Raw genomic sequence first — 22,622 nt, 5'->3', positions numbered from 1 at the left:
TGTAGCCTCTTTTGAAATTACTTTTCAAACACATCTGTCATAAACTAATCAACTGCATTATAACAGCCAAAAAAGTCACATCTGGGGTGAATGCCCAATTACCCAATTAAAAGTAGGCCTACTGTATGGCGTTAATTACAACACCCCATTAACGTAGTAGCCTATTATTATTATCATCATCATTATTATTATTATTATTATTATTATTATTATTATTATTATTATTATCAACTGTGGATGAAAGCGCTACGTGTGCTTTTGTATAGCAGAAATGTAATTGCAGTTTATAAGGCTGCTTCAAACACAATTGACATGTATCCAGCTCTGCATGTATCGTGGTAATGGTGACATCTGCTGTTAAAACTAAGTAGGCGCAATTTTCATTTCTTCTCGCAAACACACTCCCAATCACGAGATGGCAGTGTAAAGAGGACTATTGTACCAGAACAGCCTTCTGCAATTCACGACAAAGGACTCTGGTGACATCACCGAATGACGGAGGCCACAGTGTGTGAGCAGCATGGTGAATTTTCCTGCCTGTTAGCGTTACCTGCTGGCGCTGTTGGCGCTTTCTTACCACTGCCTTTTCTCCCCGTCGTCGACATTGGGCTGTTATCGCACATTTGCTGGTACGTTGAATGGTCCCTCCAGCGATGTCGTGGGTCAAGTCTTTGGCCGCTGGAATCGAAGATGTGTTCGACGAGGATGCAGATGACACTAGCCTGCAGAACAAGGAATGGAAACAAAACATGGAGCGACGCGTAAAGGTAGGTGTGATGATATGCCACAAGACGCCAAAGACGCACGCTCTATTTGCGCTATATATTCCAGCGCAATGTATAAGGAAATGCTTGTTGCAAAAAATGACGGCATACTTGCATCCCTGTGTGGGTAGGATGGGTATCGAGATGGAGTTGACGCAGGGAAAGAGGCAACCCTTCAGTCTGGCTTCAACGCAGGCTTCAGAGAGGGAGCAATTCGCATGAAGGCCATTGGCCAACTCAAAGGCATTGTCAGGTAACGATGCTTTTGCTTCTTCTACATCCATTTTCATCCACACCTGACGCATAGCACTGTAGTTCCGTTACATTAAGGAGCAAGTGTTGATATCCTGGTACATAGTCACCCAATTAATTTCCTTTCAAAAAATGAATAGAGAGTAATTCCTGTTGGTGTCTGGGTTATGGACTTGTGGCCTATGAATGTCTGTGAGCCTGGGTACCACCAGAAAGGGTGGGGTGGGGGTAGCCAGGCTGTGCCCTCCTAGTGGCGCAACACTTTCAGCGTTGCAACTAGTCAGGTCAAGAGCAGTGCAAGTTAATTTCTGAGTTCCCGAAAATACGGGAACTCCTGCCACTTTGTCGGTAAGCAAACAACCATAAGCAAACCAAGTGAGGCGTGTCAACCATGTCCTTTGGGAAATGTTAATTGTTGTGCTCTTGGTCAGACCAAGACTCAAAGAGATTTGAACGTAGATGATAATTAGGCTAGGATGGGGGTGGGCTTGGTATATTTGAGAGCAATTACATTTCCTGGGAATCTTAAAGGTCCTTAAAATGCAAACCATCCATCTGACCGGCCTCAGAAAAATCCTGATGGATGACACACATTGCGTTTTACCCCCACACCCCTCAACAGTTGAACTCTGAAACAGGAGTCAAACGACTGTAGCTACCTAAAGTAAACAATGGCCATTGTGAACCAAATAAAACAGCACCAGCTAGTGATAACTCATGTCTCCCTTCCCCTTTTGTCCCCCTGTCCCGCCCTGCCCTGCCCTGACTGCCCCCCCCTTCACCCACCTATTGTCTATCCTCCCTATCTACCTGCTCCCTCTCCGCACGCCATCGCAGTGCCCTACAGTGCTGGTGCCAGCGGCTACCCGTTGAGCCCCCGCCCACGGCCACTGCCTGCGTGTCCGGCCTGATGCGGGACGTAGTGCGGCACGAGGAGGCCGTCCTGGAGGCCATGAAGAGGGCACAGGAGATGGCCCCCGTCCCCACTGTTGGGGACATTGCGGAGGGCATGGAGGATCTAGAGGTGATGGCGGTGGATCAGGGAGAACCAGCACAGACAGAGGCCCAGTTACGATCCCCATCACAGGCAGGGCTGGCACAGGCACAAGCGCCGCAGGGCTGTGGCAAACCAGACTGCTGCAGCAGCACAGACTCAAACACAGACACAGGCATGTGCTGCAGTCAGGGAGCACTGGTGGGCTTCTCCTCCCCTTCCGTTGCCATGGTGAGCTTCGGGGAGCTGCTCAGCAGGTGTGTGGAGCTGGTGACGACGCTCGGACTTCCTCAGGAGTTTGCGTGTCATGTCCAGCAGCTACAGACCCACGACCTTTGACCCTAGTGATGATCTATGATTGGTGCCTCGGACAGACCCATTCCCTCTGACCCTAATGACAATGTATGGCTGACCAGTGCCTGACCCTAGTGATATGTTATTGGTGCCTTGTTCAGACCCATTTCCTCCGACTCTAATGACGATGTATAACTGACCAGTTCCCATGCTCTACGACCCTAGTGACCATACCTGTACAAGGCTGATGGTATTCAGGCTCAGTGCTTGATTTCAGACTTAACAGAGTGAGTTGGTAAAAATAAAAATAGCTTTTTTGCTATTTCAAAAAAGTTCAGGCTCAGGGTTTTCTTTTACTATAAGTTATGCAAGTAATGACTTGTTTCTAGTTTGTTTACATACTCTGCTGCTTGACCTGCTCCTGTGTATTAAGCAGATTTTATATTTCCAATTATAATGGTTTAAAAGCAATCAGTAGATGGGGTAGTGTAGTGATAATGTACTTTATTGCCATGTGGTTTGTATCATTTCTTTTTGTATACACTTTGAACATATTCATGTTTTCCAACACATGGATATAAATGTATCAACCATGATATGAAAAAGCAATAGGGCAAAATGTTCTTTGTAAGATGACTCGGAGCTGGTGTGTGAATATGACCGCTTGTACTACAACATTGAAAGTTGAAAATGAAAACAAGTACATACCACCTGTGGTGTGTTAAGATTTTATCAAAGGCATACCAGGTTAATAAAGCAAAGGTCAGGATTTTTTTTGTCTACGAGTGATATTCACTGAACCAACTGAATCTTAAAAAGCACAGCTCTCTAGCCCGCTGAATTGACAAATTTGTGAGTTATGGGCATAATGAAGACTGTTTCCTTCAAATTTTGGTGACTATGATTTATTAATGTGTAATTGCACAGCACTACTGTTATTGCCAATGAAAAGGAACCAGCTCTATATCATATCTTGTGAGAGGGGAAATCCCTCTGGAACACCCAGTTGACTAATACCAGAGAGAGTAGAGAGAAATCTCTGCTAATACTGAAAGAAGACTTGTAGGCGGTTGGTTGGTGGGGCACTGCTTTTCTTAGTTTGTGGTTGTATATTTAAAGGAACAGACCACCCTTTTTTGATTTTCACATATGTGCAGTATTGCCATGCATTATTCATGAATGTGCATATCATTTTCATCTATGTGCTTGCATTGCCCCGTTTAACAGTATAGCCAAATTAGGCATACTAATGCAAGTCTATGGTACAAAATAAAACGTCCTCAAATGTACTTATAAACCATTTTTAAATGAATGTAAAATTCACCAGAGTGTAAAACAGCAGTTTAATTCTGTCCAGTTATCACTTGTGACTTGATGCTAAAGATACCAGTTACTTCCAGTGATTATGCTAAGCTATGCTAATAATTCTGATCCAATGAATCTAAGAACTGAAAACACTGAGAAGAAAATGATATGCACATTCACGAATAATGCTGGGAAATACTGCAAATATGTGAAAATCAAAAAAGGGTGGTCTGTTCCTTTAAAAGAACTGACGAGTTTGTGGAAAACGTTGCTGCCACACACACACACACCTTCCATATGATGCCCCATGCATTATATATGGAAGTTTGAAAAGTGATGTAGTAAATACATATTTCAGGGAAAGTGTTACATGTGGCAATATTATGTTATGAAAGTATTTGCATAACTTTGGGAATTGCCTTTTATGGCACACATGGGTCCTGATATATATTTTCTTAATTGTTTCTATTGCGTACAACAAGTGCAAATCTGGTGTGCAGATCTTTGATGGTGCGTCACCAACCCCTAAAATAACATTCACTGTAAATCCCCCAATGGGAGAACGGCGCTGTTCAGCCTCTCGCCGGAAAGTGAAACTGCCTCTGACTTCTGATGGTACAAACTTCCTGATGACAAAAACGGGTCGTTGTTTTTCGCACAGCGACCTGGAAAGCCTCAAGCTCGGGTAAGAATTTGTCGGAGCACCGACGGTGGATTTGTCAATGTGCTTAAATTTGTGCGTAAATGCGAATGCAAGACGGTAGGCAACACCGGAATCACCTCAACGACGTTTGGAGTCGATTTACGCCCACTCTCATGGGACAGGAGTGTCTTCTACAGTACTACCGTGCTATGAACACACTTGATTCTTTGGGTGGACTTGAGTTATACGTTTTAGCATGTGTTCCATTTAGTTGTTGTAACCACTTGTACGATTGCTGAATCGGTCGATTGCACAACAGGCTACTGTTTGTGAAGTATGGTTTCATTCAGCCTTCGCCCGTCCAGATGCATGCCTGGTACTGCAAGGACGGTTTACTTTTTTATTGTTCCAGACCACAGTTGTAGATTGGAGTTAAGAGATTAGAAATACTAGTGTACTAGTGAGTAAATTAGCTTTTGACTGGATTCAAATGCGTTATTGGACAAACTCAAACAACTTAACTTTTCGTCCGCCACTTCTTTGCGCGTTTGAATTGTAATAATCCATTAATCCCAATTGGAATTCAGGTGTTGTGTTATTTATTTTCTCCCTCCAACAAACCTTGATTCTGACATTGTTGCCAACAGGCCGCTGCGTTAACATAGTTGGGGAAACCTCCCCCTTACGATAGGCTACTAATGCACGGGCTATTAATAACTTTACTGTTCATAAAACATTTGTTGACTTTCGACTTTACCCGCGAGAGAGGCCTATTTGACAGCATAAAAAAAACTTTTATTAGTGGTAATTTATTACAAAACTGTCATCAAACATTTTAAAATGGGATTTTAACCCTTTAAGGACTGCTGGATCTGCTGAATATTTTCCCTGTTCATGCTGTAGAATTCTGCAGTGCTAATGCTCAAACATCTGTCAGGGTAGTCCTGCTACCTGCTTCCTGGAGGGGTTGGGCAAATACGGCAATTGAATGACCTAGCCTGGGTCACATAGGCTACTATCACAAGCGGTATACTTGATAGTATTAGTCTGGGGACCATCTATTCATTTTCTGACAGAGTGTATCTAAACTATTTAAAATGAAACCTGATGAAAAGTTGGTTTCATTTCTGGTGTCAACATGGTAGATCTACAAACTAACAAGTAAAACTACAAGCTTCCGTTTGTCTTATCACTTGTCTTGCCCTCCCTCCCGTTCTGCTGTTGTGCTCCCACACTCAGGGGAAGATTTCAGCGTTGGCATCCATGCTGCCCTTCAGATTGGAGTGAGCGCATGGGAAGGCAGTATGGGAATTCCCAGACTAGCAATGACCCAGTCTGTCTGTCTGTCTGTAGGTGGAACCTGACTGAAAGGCTTCAGATAATCTTTGTAAACAACTTCTTCCCTTAAATGATTGTCCCCTTTTTTATCTTTGCCCTCCACAGAGCAGAAGCTGGTCATCGTGGGTGTCACTGAGGGGTGACCCCCGTCCCTTAGGATCCCTGAGGATCTGATCTGAGTCCCAGGCCGGGTTCCAGTACTCACATTTACACACATACATACACACACACACACACACACACACACACAGCATGGGGAACGTGCTGAGCTGCTGCTGTGCTGAGAAGCCTTGCGAGCGGCAGGACGAGGAGCAGAGGCTGATCGGAGAGGGAGTCGCGAGCCCACAGACCTCCCTGAAAGTGTCGGAAGGGGGCCCGGTGAATCCAGACTGCGTCACCACCGAGAGGTAAGATGAAGATCCCTGTCCTCTCCATCGTGTTGTTTTCTTTTTCTTATTCACTTCAGTCTGTGTGCATTATGGTCTACTACAGTGGTTCCCAACCAGGGGTACGTGTACCACTAGGGGTACACGAGCACACTGCAGGGGGTACGTGGAAACATGTAATTTTAACAAATGCATGAAACATAGTAACACTGGAATAGAAAAAGTGATGTAAAACATGAATTGGGGGTACTCATGGCACAACCAAAAGGCTTAGGGGGTACATGAGACAACAAAGGTTGGGAGACACTGGTCTACTACACCATTGGTTTTCAACATGGTCCATAGACACCACATTACATTGTAATACAATATTATTATTTAAAATGTATTATGCGAGATGTGAGTCACAAAATTATGACCAACCTGATTAATGTGAAAGCCAATATCCTCATGGGACAATAAAGACTCTTTGAATCAAAAAGAGGAAGAGGCGCACTGTGCATCAAACGGTTATATTTATTTTTGTGCACAGACGCGTTTCGTCATGTGCCTTCCTCAGTGTGGTCGCCCCTTTTTCTTTTTGTGTCTAAGTGTTTTATTTGGGCCAGCACCCTCAAAATGAAACCTGAGTGAAGCCTGCTTCCTGCCATACTTGACAATAAAGACTCTTAACATATACATTTATACACACTCGGGGCAGGGGTTGCAAGTTCGAATACCCCTGACCTCTTGGGCAAGGCACCTAACCCCACATTGCTCCAGGGACTGTAACCAATACCCTGAAAAATAATAACTGTAAGTCGCTTTGAATAAATGAAAGCGTCAGCTAAGTGCAATGTAATGTAATGTAATACATTTAAACCTATCTTTACAGCTCGGAATCGCCCTCTCCCACTACTGAACATAATGACCAGAGTAATACCAGCCTGCTGCTGGAGGCCACCCCACCTGAGGAGGCGCCATGTCCTGCAGCACTGCAAAAGCACGTGGCCGCCACCTCAGCATCGCCGGTGAAACTGGACGCATCGGTTGTTGTTGTGGTGCCAGAAGCAGCCTTGGTCTCTGCTCAGGATGACGGCAACGCGTTGTCGGATCATGAGAAGGTGGCTTCGGGACTGGTGTCCGAAGCGCTAGCAGGTGCCACCAAGATTGTGGCGTCTGAAAGTTTTGCCAAGTTGGCGGCAGAAGGTGGTGGTGGTGGTGTGGTAGTGATGTCCTCCTCTCCACAAACCCACCAGGCTGCATCAGTAGCAGGTCTAGTTGGAACCGGGCCAGTGCTGGAGAGCAAGCTTGTACCTGTAGAGAAGACCGTCGAAGCGGTAACTTCACTGGCTACTGATAGCCATACGCCTGCCACAGGGATTCAGATACAAGCCAGTCCAAAGGGGACCGTGTCCCAGGCCACAATAATAGAAAAGGCGGATAACCAGGCCTCATCCTCTCCTGCTAAGAGTTCACTCCCTTCAGCTGGAAGCCATTCTGGGTCAGCTGAGAAGCTAGGCCTTGATCTGCAAAGCTCTGACCATGCTAAGCTAGACACTGAGTGTGACTCGACCGAGACCGAAGCGAAGGCGGTTGAGGTCTGCCATGTTAATGCAGAAGGTCAGAATGTGTCCGCAACAGCAATGCTGAATGAAGCGACTACTACGCCATTGGTGGCATCACCCAGGAAGGAACTGCTGCAGGATGCTGTTGTGCACTTAAATGGATCTCTCCCAGTCGACAAAGTAACGGAGGAAGCATCCTCTAAGACTGCCAGTGCTACTGAAGACCTAACCATCACATCTGTAGAACCAGTGTCTGAAGGGACGGAGAAGCAGGGCACTCCAACGAGGAGCCAGGAAAAATCTAACGATGAGGCGGTCAGTCAGGCCATATCCACTCCAACTAAAAGCCCACCTGCTTCAGCAGTTGGGATCGACAACCAACCCACGGACATCATTACCGATATCCAGACAGTTTCCGTCGAGCAGGTAGGCAGCCAAGCTGTTTGCGGTTTAGCAGAGAGTCAGGCTGTGTTATCTGAGCATCTAGCCAAGGCTGATTCTGAAGTGCCGAATGAGGAAGCTATGCCACTGGTGGCCTCACCCATAAATAAAGCACCTGCGGAGCTACACTTAAATGGGTCCTTTGCAGAGGAATCGGCCACCTGCCCTGCACTGGACCCCACTATTGAGGAGAAACCCTCCTCTATCATTGCCAATACTACTGAGGATGCCTCGGTCACAACCCTGGAGACGATTCCCAAGGAACAGGACAGAGGTCAATCAAACGACATTGCCAAAACTAGTGACGTATCGTTAGCCGACAAGTCGGCTAGCAGTGAGGGTAGTCCACCACAAGAGACCATATCCACGATTCCACCAGGTGTAAAGCAGGAAGCCAATGAGAGTCCCAAGAGCTTGTCTCCTATCAGTGGGGATGATGTCCAGGTGGGGAGTGGTGAGCATGAAGCACTGCCAGATGGCTCCACAGCCCAGCATCAGGACCAGGACGCCCAGCAACCGCACCCAGAGACTGACCTTCACCTTGACTTCTCCTCTACTACCTCCGATGGTTCTCCAAGGTGAGACAGATATTCATGGGTGGGTCATTGACATATTTTAAGTAGCAGTCGTCCGGTGTTACAACCACAGCTATTGCCTCTCTGGTATTATCTAAATACATAATTTGTACAATGTTATTTTTGTAATTCTATTTTTCAATAATCAATAATTGGAAATGGATCAAAACATCAATTACCCGCATCATATTTTTTTCCCCAACTTGTTGACATGAAATGTAAACCAAGCGCTACCAAAAGAAAGGAATGGCAGAGATTTAGTTGGCAGTGGCACTAATTGAAAAGTAATCATACACATAGGCGCACACTCCTTCAGCATGACTTCTGTTTTACTAGCAAATCTAAGGTATGAATGGACAGTTTCACTTGTATTTGCATTGATGACTCCACTAAATATTTCTGGTGATTCACTGGTGTCAGTCAACATCACAGCTTTATACTTCTGAAGTATTATATGAGCCTACGTCGTCATGTTTACCTGGAAGGGAGAGACTTAGCAGCTGTTTGGAGGGCTTAGATGGTACTTCTTACCAGCAAGAAAACATGAATGCTGAGATTATGCTACGTTTTTTTCCACTTGTTGCCAACAGTGCAAAAGCTAGCAAGGATAGCACTGCCAGACCTGCCCACAAATCTGACCTCAAAGACGAGTCCTGCCAGGATGAAGACCTGAAGACCAGTACGCTCGTCTCAGTAACGACTGAAAATACTGCACCAACTGAAACTGGGTAAGCTCCTCAAAGATGTTAGCTAGATTCAGGAAAATCAAAAGAAATCCAGTTTGAACGTAAAAACATTCTGCAACACTTGAAGAATTCCTGAATCCTGGTGTCTTCTATGTTTTGACCAGTTATGTTGCCTGATGAAGACCTCATCAGGTTGAAACTTTGTGCTCATTTTAATTATTTAATTAATTACTGTTTTACATTTAAAGGGGCTCCAGGTAGGATTAAAAGTTTAATTAATCACTGTGCTGAGTTAGCCGATGGTTATGTGAATCATTACTAAGTGAACAATGATTCTCGCGACCACTTCCACGGTCCGCTGTCAGGAAACCCTGAATGCAACTTTTTGACAGAGCGGTCCAAAGTAGTGTCTTTGGAAACACTTTGCATACGAAAAATCGCTTTACATACCGATTTGTTAAATACGATTTTTGTCAACTGCTGACATTCCGTGATGAAAAACAGGGTCATTCCACGCCAAATCAACAGGGTGGAAATTAAAAACGAAAACATTTTAAAAAAGAAGACTTCATGGAGAATGAAGAATAAAATTAAATAAAAATCTGTGGACAATCCCACAAGGTGTTCTGGTGCTCTGAAAATGACACCCAAGATGATTTGTCAGACTTGTGAGGTCTTCTGGTCAAACACTGAAGGGGTTTCCTTTCTATTTATAGATTTTTATGGGAGTGTTTCTACTTGTATCTACAAGGGGAAAAAATCCTGAGGCTATGTTGGGCACAAATGTGTCTTCTGAAGGCCTAAACAGAGCACAGCTAAAAACTCCAGTACAATTTTTATCATCTTTGAGGGAATGCTATGACGATGCAGGATCATACAGACCAAAACTGACAGTTTTGCAACAACCTATTCCTATCTACAGTCCCAGGAAAAAGTTTGTACACCCTTTGAAATTTCTTACCTTTCTGTCAAAATTGGTCATAAAACATGGTCTGATCTTCCCGGAAATCACAAGAAGGAACAACCAGAGTCTGCTTGAACTAATTCAACCCAAACATTTGCAAGTTTTCATATTTTCATTGGTCATAAGATGTAAACATTCACAGGACAGCAAGGCATAAGTAAGTACACCCTTGCATTCAATAGGTTTTAACCCTAAGTTAGTCGCAATAACCTCATCCAGATGATTCCTGTAGTTGCAGATCAGATTAACAAAACAATCTGGATGTATCTGGTCTCCCTCTTCTTTAGAAAATTGCCTCTCATCAGCAAGGTTTGTGGGATGTCTGGAGTGCATAGCTTTCTTGACTTCATGCCATATAATCTCAATAGTTTTTTTGTCAGGGTTTTGACTGGGCTATTCCAGAATGTGTATTTCATTATTATGAAGCCATTCTAAAGTCGATTTGCTTCTAAAGTATGGGTTGTTGTCACATTTCAGCACCCATCCTCTTGTGTGCTTCAACTGCGACAGACTACCTCACTTTTTTCTGTAAAATATCTTGATAAACTTCTGAGTTCATTGTTCCACTGATATTAGCAAACTGAAAAGGGCCTGGGGCAGCAAGGTAGCCGCATATAATGATGCTCCCGCCACCATACTCAAAGGTGGAGATGATGTTTTGGTGAAGGTGTGGTTCTCCAGTTCTCCTCCAAACATGACATTGTGTGTTCCCCTGAACAATTCAACTTTGGTTTCAACGGTGGTCTACAGAATATTTTGCAGTAATTCTATGAAGCATATAAATGCTTTTTCGAAAACCTCAAAGGTGCAGCAATATTTTTTTGGACAGAAACCCCATTAATTTTAGATTGGCAGAATGAATCCCATTTTTAGCTATTCTTGGTTACATCTCCTCTTCTGAGTATGGTGGCGGGAGCATCATTATATGCGGCTACCTTGCTGCCTCAGGCCCTTGACAGTTTGCTATTATCAGTGGAACAATGAACTCAAGTTTATTGTGATATTTTACAGAAAAAAACATGAGGAAGTCTGTCACACAGTTGAAGCACACAAGAGTATGGGTCCTGAAAAGTGACAACAACCCATACTTTAGAAGCAAATCGACTTTAGAATGGCTTCATAATAATGAAATACACATTCTGAAATAGCCCAGTCAAAGCCCTGACAAAAAAAACAATTGAGATTATATGGCACGAATTCAAGAAAGCTATGGCATCCCACAAACCTTGCTGATGAGAGGCAGTTCTCTAAAGGTGAGGCAAGATACAAACAGATTGTTTTGTTAATCTGATCTGTAACTACAGGACAAGTCTGGTTGATGATATTGCAAATAACTGAGGGTTAAAACCTGCTTAATGCAAGGGTGTACTTACTTATGCCCTGCTCTCCTGTGAATGTTATGGTCTTATGACCCATACAAATATGATAACATGTAAATGTTTGGGTGGAATTAATTAAAGCAGACTCTGATTGTTCCTTCTTGAGATTTCCGGGAAGATCAGACCATGTTTTATGATCAATTTTGACAGAAATGTAAGAAATTTCAAAGGGTGTACAAACTTTTTCCTGGGACTGTATGTACCAGCATGCCAAATTTGAGCTTCCTGCATGGTTTAGTTCTTGAGCTACGGGCTTGTGAACTTTGACAAAAAAAAGAGTGTGAACAAAATGGGCACCCCCCTCCCGCAGTGAAATTGGCTGTAACATGGAGAGTATACATCTTACATTCAAATAAAGTAACAGTGTTTCTCTTAAGTACCATGGGGACACTCAGTAATATTTTCCTAATTTTTTGAGACCTAAGTGCGCGGGCTCCTGTTGATTTGGCGTGGAATGACCCCACAGCGAGTTCATTTGAACAGCATTTTTTCATTACGGAGAAGATTTTGAGAAAGGCACGGGCACCGCGCAAACAACGTCATCCTACCTTGTGCCCCTTTAATATTTAATTTAATAAGACACGGAGAAGACAAGCAGTGTTGTAGACTGTTTTTCGCTTTTTGTCTGGGGTTATGTCACAAAAAGGACAGCCATTCACATCAAAATGCCATTCTCTATATACCATTACTGTACCATGAAATTATGTACCTCACACTCCCTCTGCCTTTACAGCTTCTAGTTTCCATTATTTCATATAGCATGTAGTTGGTATAATAATATCATTGATCCCTTGCTGTTTTGCTTGTGTCCAGGGGCTCTCCTGTAGGGCCCTCACCCCAGGAGAAGATTGCTACTGACACTGACACCATCTCCTCACTGGGAAACTTGGTGGAAGAACAGGAGACTGGGAAACTGATGATATCAACGGAGGACAAGTTAGACACTGAGCTGAAGGGTGGCATCACTGATGAAGGACCAGTAGAAGGTTCCAAGGACGAGGAGTGGGATGTTGTGGACGGCAATGACATGTGGGTGACGTAAGTGCTAATATGCTTCATATAGCTATTCAAAAAGTAACGTTGATCTAATCCCAAGACCTATGAATTTAAAAAGAAAGGACAGCACTCCTAACCACAGTTTTAAGTTGAGGTCCTCAGTGAAATGTCTTGTCGTAATTCCCAACTCTGTCACTTGCACAGCCATTGGTGTGCTGGAGGAAGTCTCTTAATTTTCCTTGGTTTTGCAACTATACTTTAAATTGAGGGTTTCCGCAGTTCTATGAGTTTAGAATGACCTCCAGGCCTAGGCAGTCACTCGGAATACTGATGAGAGGATTGCCAAGAGGTCACTTCCGGGATGAGCGTGCCTTAAATCAGAGATCTTATAGACAGAGATACGTCACTCTAGTTCTTTTCCGGTATCCACTTTGTCGGGTGTACGCCCCTTTAGGAGACCTTCGGAGTCCTGAGGTTGAGAATAAATGGAGTCCCCTTAGGGCTGTAGATGGCAGTAGCGCACTTCTTGTGCAAACACCTCAAAAAGAGAAGAAGGAGGGGACAACCACAGACCTAGACTAACCTAGGCTATGTCTCAAATGACGCACTTTTGTCAGTGCACTGACAGTCAGTGCACAGTGCACACAGTGCACTGAGATCTTTAGTGCATAGTGTTGTGGAAAAAAATGAGCACTATGCACTGTGCCCTCGCTGGAAATGACAGCTGAACATGGCATTAGCTCGCCAAAATATGAGTTGGCTACTGTTTACAATGCACAGCATCTGGTGCTTCCATTTCCATGTCCTTCAGTCCAAAGGACAACAATCACACATACAATACTTTGGTTGGCATGAAAAGGTTGGTGTCCCATCAACTTTACTTACAGAATTAGGAGACTTTGTTGACCAAACTCTTCTACTGAACTGAATGCCACATTTCCTCCGTGTCATTGTCAACATGGCTGCCGTTTAGTGCGTGCAGTGTCCATCATTCAAGCACTGCATTTTTCCGCCATTGTTAGGGGATCATCCTGGCACTTTCAGTGCACTGGCTCAACTGAAATTTTCAGCGTGAGCGCCTTAGGCATTTGAGACACAGCCTGCATTTTTCCACCATTGTTAGGGGATCATCCTGGCACTTTCAGTGCACTGGCTCAACTGAAATTTTCAGCGTGAGCGCCCTATGCACTGAAAAACAGTGCCCGAAGTGCACAAGTGCGGCATTTGAGACACAGACCTAGACTGGCAATGGGCGGTTCAAGGCACTAGCAGAATTTCGGATTGACTGGGCGCAGCCATCTTTGCAATTTTCGTGCCCCATCGGCTCCTCCCACAGACGTAGCTCCTCCTAGTGAAGACTATCAGAGCTGTGAGCCATAGGAATGCATACTATTTCAAACTGTGACTACATCAAAGTGGGTTTCAAAGTGGGTTTCAATCATTTTCTGTAAGATTTTGACAAATCGTAACATCTATATTGTCACTCCAGGAAAGGAATCACCCTCACTACCACCAAACGTTTTATTAGAGACCCAGAAGTTGAGCGGTCTTGCGAGATCGGACGGTTTCCCGCCAAATCGGGCCGTTTAGGAAGGCAGTCTTCGGGTAGAAAAGGGCACACGATCATCATCTCATCTGGCAACCCTGTCGAGAGTCTATTCGTTGTAGCAATATGCAGCTTACGGTTTGAGGATATTTTGTGATACTGAATTGGTCATGCTTGTGTGTATGTAACTTATTTGGTATAATTTACTCGGAGTTATTGACAACTATGTACAGGTCCTTCTCAAATAATTAGCATATTGTGTTAAAGTATTTTTTTTCCCCATAATGTAATGATAAAAAATAAACTTTCATATGTTTTACATTAATGGCACACCAACTGAAATATTTCAGGTCTTGTTTTGTTTTAATATTGATGACTTTGGCATACAGCTCATGAAAACCCAAAAATCCTATCTCAAAAAAATTGCATATCATGAAAAGGTTGTCTAAACAAGCTATTAACCTAATCATCTGAATTAACGAATTAACTCTAAACACTGGTAAAATCTTCCTGAGGCTTTAAAAAGTCTCAGCCTTGTTCATTACTCAAAACCGCAGTCATGGGTTAGACTGCTGACCTGACTGTGTTTAACATTGAAGTCAATGGCAGTGGCATTGCATGAGGGTTAAGAAAGCCCAGATATCATTGATGCTTAGCTGTGAGCTGTTTTTTGTTCTTTGATCTGGTGACCCACACTCCCCTCTTCATTATACTCCATAGATTTCCATACCAAGTTTTTCTATTTTTAAAAAAATCTAATTCTAATGTGCCAGAAATGAAACCCCATTGAAAGTCAATGGAATGTTCTGTCTGGTGATTTAAAATGTACTTGCACCAAAATACCTAAGCGTGGTATAGAAATCTATGGGGTATAATGAAGAGGGAAGTGTGGGTCACCAGATCAAAGAACAAAAAACAGCTGACCACTTTGCCAGTTTTGATGCATTCTGGTTAGAAAATTCTAACCAGAATGCATCAAACTGGCAAAGTGCGCATGCCCACTGCCTAGAAAAAATATTACTGCGTTGTCACGAACAAGCCTATTAAAGGCTTGACCTGGACCCCGTTTCTTGATTGCATTGCTGCTAACCACTTAGCAACTGGGAAATTGCCAATGGGAAATTGCGTTGCAACCAAGTAAGTTGCTAACTTAATTAGCCACAATGCTGTTGAGATTCTCACCTCTGTCGGAGCATGTGATGAACATTCTGTGCTGAAAGCACTGCCAGGCGATCAGGAGAAACGAAATAAAACGCCCAAGTCATGGCAATTTCTATGTAGAGACGGTACGTCCTTTCTTTTTTCTCTTTAGTGATGGTGATCTGTACCGTGGAGAGGATGAAATTGAGGAAGACCTGGAGAAAGAGCTGATCAAACTCAGTAGGCAACCTTAACCGACCGTTTAAAATATATAAATTGACTTCTATAAATCTGGAAATTGGTCTTGTCTTTTCTTTAACATTGCCAGTAGCTGTTCTTAATGATCATTTCTTCAACACTGATGCAGAGGTGGAACAGCGCTGCAGTCTTGAGCCTCCGATGGCCATTCTGGCGTACAGCGAGAGGGAATGGAAGGGACAGACGGCCAAAAGTGCCGTCATCAGAAAGGTTTGGTTTACATGTTTCATTTCCTCTTTTAGCATGGCATTTTGTTGTGGTGGGTGTGCATGACATTTAGTTTGTTGTGGAGATACGAGGGTAATTCCAAGTCTGGGGTGCATTTCTCAAAACCATATTTACTATCTACGTTAGCTACTAGCTGCATCGTTTACTACTGCTGCTACAAGCACAGACGCTTTTGAGAAATGCATTATGTTCAGTATGTCTCAGTAGTGTACTGCAGATTTCATTTCAGCATTAACCTATGTAGAGTTGGCTTCCACCTGTCCTGCCTGACGCTTGTTGCTATTTTCTCATTCTGTGTCTATGTGCGTCTATCTCTCTCTCTCTTTCTCTCTCTCTCTCTCTCTCTCTCTCTCTCTCTCTCTCTCTCTCTCTCTCTCTCTCTCTCTCTCTCTTTCTCTCAATTCAATGAGCTTTGTTGACATGACAAAAAGTAGATGTATTGCCAAAGCATGAAATACAATGAACATGTATTGATACATTTCATTCAAATCTATCTGTCTGTCTCTCTCTCTCTCTCTCTCTCTCTCTCTCTCTCTCTCTCTCTCTCTCTCTCTCTCTCTCTCTCTCTCTCTCTCTCTCTCTGCGTACCATACCAGGGCTATGCTGCTCTCTCCCAGGGCTTCTCCTTGCTGCAGCGTGTGAGGGGCGATAACTACTGTGCCCTGCGTGCCACCCTGTACCAGGCCCTGATGAGCCCCACTGGCCCTCCTGACTGGCTGCAGCAGGACAGCTTCCTACGGGTAGGCACATGTAGATATGGCTTCTCTGTGTTTATCATCAAGATGATATGAGGAGGGGCAAGACACTGGCAGCCAACCATGTGAGCTATTTTTTTGACCGACAGCGGTTTCCATCAATCAGAGGTTGAGTTGTGCGCAGCTAGGTTCGCGCAATCAGGTTAGAAACAAAACTTAGAACCCATGTATATCTTTCATCATTAGGGAATTGTGTTTATCTTAAGAAATTGTTAGAAAACATGACCCTAGAATTACTTTTTCAAAGTTAGGACTTAAAAATAAAAAAATGTTGTACCCTTTGGAACACCTATAGTGCACCCACAGAAACTCTCTGGAAAATTGCAAATTAGTCTTCCATCAACCATTTTTTTTTATGTGTGATAATGATTTTGTTTTCATATCACCATTATGTGGACTTGTCTTGAAATGTTTGATGAGGTCACATACAGAACAGTCATTCCTGTGTTGCAGACCTGTGTGTAGTCGTCATCATGTGATTTTTTTTTGAAGTCGCGTGTCTAAGACTTGTGCAGCCATCATTATCATCACGTGATGTCTGAAGTTGAATGCCTAAGACGTGTCTAGTCATTATCGTCACGTGATGTCTGAAGTTGAATGTCAACCTTTTCTCCAGATTCCTGAGGATCTTGAGTCCCGTCATGGTCTGATGGAGGGATGGCTGTTTCCTGAAATATGCCTGCCCATCAGCGGCACTGAGAATACTGTAGACCTGATGAAACACTACCTGGGCCTTCTCCAGAAATGGGTACGACTCCACACTAGAGTGCTGTTATTGTGGAATTGCCCATGTACTCTTACCGCACAAATAGACCAAGCGCGACATGAGCGAGGCGAGCGACAGAAGTAATTGACTTTGTATTGAGTCGCGCGACAAAAGCGATTCTGGAGACTCGAGGCGATTCGCACGCCTAGAGCAACAGTTTGAAGTTGAAATCGTGGCTACTTTCTATGACGCGGTTCGGCGACCAGCCGCGACAGCCGATGACTGCATAGAGGTCAGTGACCAGAGCCAATGGAAATGTTTGAATGCTTGCAAAGGACATACGCTAGTCGCTTCAATCGCTCGTATCGCTCTTGCTGCACAGAAACGATTCTCTGTCACTTCAATCGCGTCGCGCTTGGTCTATTCGTGCTTTTAGACTGTGCCCATGCATACATTTATATAGCTTTTCTTTTTATTATTATTTCAGTTCATTTTCAGTTCATTTATAATTTTAATTGTGTGGCACAAAATTCCTGATAAAAGAACTCTTCACTACATCAACACAAATTGGTATAAAATTATGTAATGATCCATCATAGTAGCTACGGTATTATGTACTTTGCCAACCAAACACATCACTTACGGTAGGGACACATAGGAGGCGAAGCAAGGTGAAGCGAAGAGAGGCGAAATTCAACCGTCATCAGGTCGTCGCGGCGAATCAAATGGAATGGAACAGAATGTTGTTGATTTGATTGGGCCGTGGCAGGCGAATTCGCTCCTCATTTGCATAACATTAAACTTTCTTTAATAATTTCGCTTCGCTTCGCTCCTGTTCGCTTGCTGTCGCTTGCCATCGCTTGCCTTCGCCTCGCCATCGCTTGCCTTCGCCTCTCTCATAGGGATGAATGGCAAAGTTCGCAAATTCGCGTGTATGTGTCCCTACCGTTAGGTCCATTTTGACAAATCTCCACTTTGGACTGTCGCAATGAATAACTGTTAAGGTATCTAAAACTAAACCTGCACAGTGCATTATGGCACTTTTGTTTCCTTGTATTCATGCACTGTTGTGTGTGTGTGTTTGCATGCGTGCGTGCGTGTGCGTGATGTATGTGTAGGTGTTTGTGGATACTGTGCTATATATTGTCATGCCTTGTATTTAATGCATTTGCGTGTGTGTATGTGTGTAATTTATGTGGTTGGTTGTGAATACTGCCTCCATATCATTTATGCCTTTTTGTGTGTGTGTGTGTGTGTGTGTCTGTGTGCGTGCGCATGTGCGTATGTCCAGTGGCTTGAGGCGGCTGCGGCCCCCGGAGGTTGGGAGGGTCGTAGGGGGGTGTGCGAGCAGCTCTTCCAGGGCGGAGATGAGGAGTTTGGGCTGATGGAGGCCCTGAAGCTCCTGATGCTGCACCGCGCCATGGAGCTCCACTCCGCCATGCAGCGCGGCGACGACGTGCCCATCTTCTGTTGGCTCCTGTTCGCCCGAGACACCTCGCCCTGCCCACGCACCTTCCTGGCCAACCACCTGAGCCAGGTGGGCTTCACTGGAGGCATGGAACAGGTGAGCATGGGGTCAAGGGTCGCGGACGGTGTGTAATGTACAGAATGGGCAGTCATGGGTAAGCAGTTAGGGTGGCAGACTTAGAGCCCAAAGGTTGCCGGTTTGACTCCCGACCAGCCAGGTTGGTGGGGGGAGTATTTAACGAGTGCTCTCCCCCATCCTCCTCCATGACTGAGCTACCCTGAGCATGGTACCTTCCTGCTGCACTGCTCCTTTTCAGGTGCCATTTGGGGCTGCCCCCTGGCACGGGTGAGGCATAAATGCAATTTCGTTGTGTGCAGTGTGCGCTTGTGTGCTGTGGACTGTTGTGTCACAATGACAATGGGAGTTGGAGTTTCCCCAGTTGGGCTTTCGGCTTTCAGGCTTTCTTATTTTAATGTGATACTACATGTAATTATAAACATCATTTATAGCTTTATCAATTCTTCACCAATGTATGCATTCATCAATTTTCACAATCTAGGTTCATTTTAAAGGGATTGTTCAGCTCTGTCTACACGTGATCTATTTTAAGCTTTGGGATGTTTGAAAATGTTGTCATCATCATACCTATAGAATGGGGAAGTGGAATAGAATGCCTTTTATCGTCTCTATGCACATGAACAATGTGAACTATACATATGACATGGAGAGCATCTCACTCATCAGAAGTCTTTGTTGTCATTGTACAAAGTGTAGTGAGGTATCATTTGGAGTATCCAGCAAATGCACAAAAACAAACAGTGGTTAATAATGAAATTGGATTTATAAGAATCGACTAAAACATGTCAGATGGGCTTTTCTGGAGGCATGTCACAGGTGAACACATACATACACACACACATACAGTACGATGGATCTCAGCTGTGCGTGTAGGTGTGAAATCTGAAATGCATGGTTCTACTCGTACTGATTAATTAAATCATATTTTTGTTACCGTGAAATTAAATCAGATAGAAAATACCCTAAAATTACTCCATTATTAGCAATCTGGAAAGTAAAGTGTTCACATATGTTTGCCTTTGGTCATGGTCTTGTAATGTATGGTATGCTACTTGTTCAGCCAGTTCAGAATAATGGACTGAAAAGTATTACTCTACACTAGCAAAATAGTTTGAGCAATGTCTAAGTGCTTTCTTGTTGACTAGAACTTATGTAGTGTTTATGTGTTGTGCATGATGGGTGTAAAACAGGTGCAATTAAAATGAACTGCCCAGAGCAAAATGAGCTCATTGTAAGGTGGATATCGTATTGACTTAACAGTGCCCCAGTAGCAGCTTGCCAATTCACTAACTTGCCACTGCTCAGCAGGATGCCAATGTAGTCATTTACTGTCAGACAGACCAGTGATGCCCCAAAGCTGTGTACCGATTTACTGACTTACCAGTGCCCTGTAGCAGCGTGGCAATTTACTGACGCCTGGTAGCGGTGTACCAGTTTTACTAGCAGACTGAAAGCCCTGAGGGGGCTTACATACTCGACCTGAGTGACGCGTGCTAATTCGCGTTAACGTGCATTGTGTACTCGCATCAATCCTCCACAGTGATGCAAGTTTCTCCTCGAATGACAATGCATGAGAGGGTGTATTTCGCTATGCATAGACACATAATGGTGACCGTAGCCTTGTGGACGCGTATGATTTACCAATTTCACTGCCTTGATGTACCAATTTCACTACCAACCTTGGTAAATGATTGCCGTATCGTCAGGTGGAGGTAGGCTGTTCTTGCTGGGCAATGCACTGAAACACACCATCAAGACCTTCCTATACACCTAGAGAGGCCCCTTCCTACTCATGCACTTGATGCTTAAACGGGACACAGCTTATGTAAGCCTCCTAAATGCATGTGTGTGTGTTTATGTGTGTTACCAGGTGGAGATGTTCCTGCTGGGCTATGCACTGCAACACACCATCAAGGCCTTCCGCCTTTACATGGCCGACACAGAGGAGTTCATAACCCACTACCCTGACGACCACATTCCGGAATGGCCATGCGTCTGCCTGGTCACCGAGGACGACCGCCATTACAATGTGGCAGTTGGCGAGCCTGCCAGTGACAGTGACAGTGCCAGCGCCAGCCCACCTCAGGAGGAGATTGCTGATTGACCTTGATGGACTGTCAAGGTCATCGCTTTTTTTTGCTGCAGTTTGACTGTCAAACCTTTTGACAGCTGGGTGCTATCTATCATGGCCAACTCAGGATACCTTTTCCCCCCAAAAATTATGCCGAATTGAAAACTTTGCCTAAGTATAATCCTTCCTTATGACCATATTAACTGCACGACATGTGTCTTTTCCCCTTTTGCATCGGATGCTTTTGTATGGTGAATGGACTACAACGTAACCAGCGCTTTACAGTGACCGAGAGCGCTTTTCAAATCTAATGCCTCAGAATTAACCAATTCACACGCTCCTTTGTACGCCAATGGCAGAAGGCTGCCATGCGAGGTGCCAACACGGTGTAATGGACACGAGAGTGGTACGGTACGGGGTTCAGGTTCTAACTCCACAACACTTTGACCTAGTCACCATGGGAGCTTGAATCAAACGGACGACCCTTCGGTTTGGTTAGTGGATGACGTCTTTGCTTGCTGAGCCTCTGTTGCCCACCCGAAGAAAGGGACTTGTTGATTGTGTACAGTAAACGTCATACCTCCTGCAGATAAACTGGCGTAAAAGATGTCTCTAAAAAAAAGTTTTTTTTTTTAAAGGAAGAAAAGAAATAAAAGACGAATTTCCTTGAAGCACAATATGGGGAAGGATGCTAGAGGAAGAACTTGTTGTTATGAGTTGTATACACTATTTTGTGTAAAGTAGTAATTTATGCAGATGATCTGATGCTAAGCTATGAAGACAAGGACCAAGTCTGCCTGGCCAGCACGTTTTATCACGGTGATGGCTTGCTTTTTTGGGTTCTGTTTTTTTTTTCCCAAGTAAGCTCTGACTTCAGTTCCAAGCAAACACATGACTAACAAATGTGCCAAAATCTCTCTGTACAATTGGAATAACATGAAAAGATGATGTCATATCTTATCATTCAGAAAGGGTGGAGAGACCTCATGGATCTGAAGTCATTTTTCCTTTTTTCCCTTGTACTACTACTGATTGTAATAGACTAACAGATGTTCTATTTTTATATGGTGATGTAGTTGAGTGTTAGGGTAACTTAATAATGTAACGGAACCTTAAGCTGTTAATAATATGATATGACATGATATTGGACCGGTGTATAACAACGAAGGGAACTTGAAGGACAAGTGTTGTTTTCTAATATTTCCCAGGCACTGTAATAAAAGACATGTTTTATCAGTAAATACAGTGTTGGGTGTTAAAATTCATGACTGGACTTCGGTAGTATCCTTTTTTACAGACAGCTTTTGCTTCATCATTGACTTGAATACTTGCGCAGAGTTGCCATGATTAGCATATGTTTTCACCAACAGATGGCGCTAAAGGTCTAGTTAAAGTTTGCTAGGTGTGGGTGCTCACTGCTCACAGGTCTAGTAATGTTTTTAAACCTAAGCCAAACAGAGACATAAAGTTCCTTCGCAGTGACTTTCACACTTACCATATGTAAAAGTTTATATTAAGTAGAGGTGATAAATGTTTCCAGCTCATTCAAGGCTAACTGAATATTGATCACGATGAGTGGAGAAATGTGTTTTGTTTTTGTAAGGCAAAAGGTCTGCTGACCTTTTATTGGTCTGTCTATCTATCTTGAAACTGTATCAGGAATCTGTTCGCCTTGGTAAAACTTTGTGTTGATATGCATTAACTTTCCTCCATTCAGCATCAGTTGTCTATAAAAGTGGGTCTACTAGCCCAAATACTGGTACTAAAAAGATTCTGTTCACCAAGGACCAATGGACAACAAACTGTGT

General features: G+C 43.8%; 2 protein-coding genes across 5 annotated transcripts; both read left to right on the top strand.

The window, feature by feature from the left end:
• The first annotated feature begins 474 nt into the window (after positions 1-474).
• Positions 475-3,073, top strand: otulina (OTU deubiquitinase with linear linkage specificity a). The gene is made up of 3 exons (XM_063206184.1): positions 475-767; positions 896-1,017; positions 1,854-3,073. Exons 1-3 carry the CDS (start codon positions 639-641, stop codon positions 2,347-2,349), a joined length of 747 nt encoding a protein of 248 aa, XP_063062254.1. The 5' UTR covers positions 475-638; the 3' UTR covers positions 2,350-3,073.
• A 1,121-nt stretch (positions 3,074-4,194) lies between these two features.
• On the top strand, positions 4,195-21,420 carry LOC134455773 (polycystin-1-like protein 3). Of its 4 annotated transcripts, none has more exons than XM_063207063.1 (11): positions 4,195-4,294; positions 5,701-5,997; positions 6,851-8,542; positions 9,130-9,267; positions 12,382-12,606; positions 15,423-15,490; positions 15,618-15,718; positions 16,333-16,476; positions 17,108-17,239; positions 18,489-18,761; positions 20,614-21,420. In XM_063207063.1, exons 2-11 carry the CDS (start codon positions 5,843-5,845, stop codon positions 20,845-20,847), a joined length of 3,162 nt encoding a protein of 1,053 aa, XP_063063133.1. In that variant the 5' UTR covers positions 4,195-4,294; positions 5,701-5,842; the 3' UTR covers positions 20,848-21,420. The 4 variants fall into 4 exon arrangements, with proteins under 4 accessions (XP_063063133.1, XP_063063134.1, XP_063063131.1 ...); XM_063207064.1 differs by having other exon boundaries at positions 5,696-5,997; positions 12,382-12,597; XM_063207061.1 differs by having other exon boundaries at positions 5,696-5,997.
• Positions 21,421-22,622: the final 1,202 nt, after the last annotated feature.

Source organism: Engraulis encrasicolus, chromosome 9, assembly GCF_034702125.1.
Source record: "Engraulis encrasicolus isolate BLACKSEA-1 chromosome 9, IST_EnEncr_1.0, whole genome shotgun sequence".
Lineage (NCBI taxonomy): Eukaryota > Metazoa > Chordata > Actinopteri > Clupeiformes > Engraulidae > Engraulis > Engraulis encrasicolus.
Note: the sequence above shows the minus strand (reverse complement) of the source record. Positions and strands in the feature narration are given on the sequence as shown.

Bases quoted from the DNA above. Each gene is read 5' to 3' on its own strand.
- otulina (XM_063206184.1), top strand. From the start codon at position 639: ATGGTCCCTCCAGCGATGTCGTGGGTCAAGTCTTTGGCCGCTGGAATC. The intron at 768-895 runs GTAGGTGTGATG...CTGTGTGGGTAG, and splicing joins ACATGGAGCGACGCGTAAAG to GATGGGTATCGAGATGGAGT. The intron at 1,018-1,853 runs GTAACGATGCTT...ACGCCATCGCAG, and splicing joins CAACTCAAAGGCATTGTCAG to TGCCCTACAGTGCTGGTGCC.
- LOC134455773 (XM_063207063.1), top strand. From the start codon at position 5,843: ATGGGGAACGTGCTGAGCTGCTGCTGTGCTGAGAAGCCTTGCGAGCGG. The intron at 8,543-9,129 runs GTGAGACAGATA...TGTTGCCAACAG, and splicing joins ACCTCCGATGGTTCTCCAAG to TGCAAAAGCTAGCAAGGATA. The intron at 17,240-18,488 runs GTACGACTCCAC...GCGTATGTCCAG, and splicing joins TGGGCCTTCTCCAGAAATGG to TGGCTTGAGGCGGCTGCGGC.